Source organism: Gavialis gangeticus, unplaced genomic scaffold, assembly GCF_001723915.1.
Source record: "Gavialis gangeticus isolate Ggan-Ray unplaced genomic scaffold, GavGan_comp1, whole genome shotgun sequence".
NCBI lineage: Eukaryota > Metazoa > Chordata > Crocodylia > Gavialidae > Gavialis > Gavialis gangeticus.
Genome location: NW_017728965.1, coordinates 69,586 through 72,128, shown reverse-complemented (window position 1 = coordinate 72,128; position 2,543 = coordinate 69,586). Strand labels below are relative to the sequence as shown.

General features: G+C 50.1%; 1 protein-coding gene across 4 annotated transcripts in view; it reads left to right on the top strand.

The window, feature by feature from the left end:
* The first annotated feature begins 109 nt into the window (after window positions 1-109).
* Window positions 110-2,543, top strand: part of OGDH (oxoglutarate dehydrogenase) — a 70,738-nt gene continuing 68,304 nt past the window's right edge. For all 4 annotated transcript variants that reach the window (XM_019503949.1, XM_019503931.1, XM_019503957.1 and 1 more), the window contains exon 1: window positions 110-376. In XM_019503949.1, the coding sequence (XP_019359494.1) occupies window positions 155-376 (222 nt within the window). In that variant the 5' untranslated portion in view covers window positions 110-154. The remainder of the gene's footprint in view (window positions 377-2,543) is intronic.

Genomic DNA, 2,543 nt, shown 5'->3' with positions numbered 1-2,543 from the left:
TCTGAGTCCATTTTCAGCCCCAGAGTGCTTTGGGATGGGTGGGGGGAAGGGTTGATCTAAAGGGCAGATTCAGGAAGGCTTCCCTTGATCTGAATCTCTTCTCTGCTCTTATCTCAACAGGACCCTTTAGGAGGCTGAGGCTGCAGGACAAACCATGTTTCACTTAAGGACTTGTGCCACTAAATTGAGGCCGTTGACGGCTTCACAGACTATTAAGACAGTTTCCCAACACAGGCCGGCAGCCCCAAGGACGTTTCAACCCATCAGGTGCTACAGTGCGCCTGTGGCTGCCGAGCCCTTCTTGAGTGGGACTAGTTCAAACTATGTGGAGGAAATGTACTATGCCTGGCTGGAAAATCCCAAAAGTGTACATAAGGTAAGGAGCAGCTCTACCAGGTCTCCACCTCCCGCTGCCATGGTGGTGGGGGCTGAGTGGGGCATCCGGGTAAGTGAGGGTAGATTCCTGTCTGAAGAACCCTGTGAAGAATGGACTATCTACTCACTGGCAGCACGTGGCTGAGCCGAAGCCCAATGAGAAGATCCCTTCCCACTCCAAAATGCATTGGACTTTGGAGTTTATCCGGGACGCACCTCTTTGTGAATGGAACCAGGATACGAGTGGGAATAGTGGAGTTTCCCACCTTCTCTAAGAAGCTGCTGGTTTTGTTTTGTTTTTTTTTTTGGTTTTTTTTTCCTCCTAATAAAATCTTGGGAGGAAGGGAGAGGGAGGATTTCTTGGGATGGGAGGAGAAACTGTGTTCAAGCCCCCACTTGTCTCCTATCCAGAGCTGAGAGAAGGGGCATGTTGCCTTGAGGCTTCTTGCTTTAAAACCCATATGAAGCTTTGTGGCTCTGGCAGGCAGTGGTACCCTGCTGTGATTGACTGTGTACTGAAATGCTTGGCATCATGAGAAGGCCACATGCTCCTGTGCACCAGTCTTGGCTGCTGACTCGTTCAGCACTCAGGAAATAGCCTTGCATATGAAACTATGAGGCAAGCAAATAATCATTCTAGTCCAGTGGTACTCAATGTTTTGGTTCTGTGGGTCAGGTGGATGGCAGGCTGGTCTGTCCATGGGCCAGAATAGACCCTGCGTGCCAGGATCAAGGCCCCATGCTGCTCACGCCCATCCCTGTGTGCCATGATGGGTGTTCTAGAGCCTGGCATTACCTCCACCCAGCTTGGCATGCCAGGCCTTATGCTACCTCTGCCTGGCCCCACATGCAAAGATTGGGGCCCTGCTCCATCTCTGCCCAACCCTGAATGCCAGGATTTGGGACCCATGCCACCTCTGCCTAGCTCCATTCAGCAGGATCAGGACCTGCATACCTGACCTAGCGCACACGGCCACAGCTCACAGGCCAGATAACTCTGTATTGAGGCCCTGATCTAGCCTGCATGCTAAGAATCGAGCACTTCTGCTCTAGCCATTTTCTAGCCGTTGTCAGTACCCTGCAGTTAGCTGTCCTGAAATGAATGGCCACCAATTTTCAGGTGGCTGTTTGGGGGGACAAGTCTCTCTGAAAAAAAAACAAAAAAAAAAAAAAACCCCCCCAAAAAAACCCCCTGTATTGGGGATATAAAGGTGAGTGGGAGGTTTCCCATAGGAAGATTCTGCCATACTTTCTGGTGTCGAACATCGAAGGTGCTTCACCCCACTGCACAAAATCATTGGGGGTGGGGGGAGAGTGGAGGGGCACAAGCTTTTTGGGTCCAGGTTTAAATTTGGGCTGACATTTCTTTATTTTAGTAGCTGTAATGTATTCCTTGATGTAGCTGTAGTGTATAAGGAGGCCTGCCTGATAACCTGAGCCCTCCATTTCTTGGGTGACTGCATTTTGCACAGCAGAAAAATAACAAATCCACTTCAAGCAGTTCTTTGTTTAATATTAAAAGAAAATGTCCATGTTTGGCCAGTTGTAGCCCCACTTGGCCTCCTTAAAGGCTCTCTCTACCCCCTTCTCTCTGGCTTATACCATATATTTTGACTTCTCTGTGTAGCCTTTGAGCTTTCTTTCACATTGGGTGACTTTGGTTTACAGGAAGCTGATGTCAGAATGGCTCAAGCATGCACCATCCAAAAGGCAGGTCCTGCTGGGGGAGCTGAAAAGCCCTCTTGTGAGGCTAAACTGAGGCATCCGTGGTACATTGTAGATGGTCTTAGCTGTAGAAATAGTGTCATTTTGGAGGAACGGGTGGGTGGGGCCAGGACAAAAGTGGCCAGTTTGTGGCACGGGCAGCCACTGCAGGTGGCACACCGCTAATCTGGCTGGAGATGGGCAGCAGAGTAGCAGATTTTGGAAGGGAGCACAGGCAGGGGAATGGAAAGCACAGCAGCAGACTGTAACTGAAGCACAGTGGGGAGCAGAAAGCAGAACTCCTGACTTTATTTTTTGCTGTGTGGAGCTGGCTAAGATGCTTTTCCCCACCTGTGAAGGGACCTCAGGGAGGGCAAAGATCAGCTCTTGCTACTGGCACTAAGGACCAAAGTGCCAAGCATGTTACGTGGCTGAGTTACAAAGTCCCACAGGCCCGTATACAA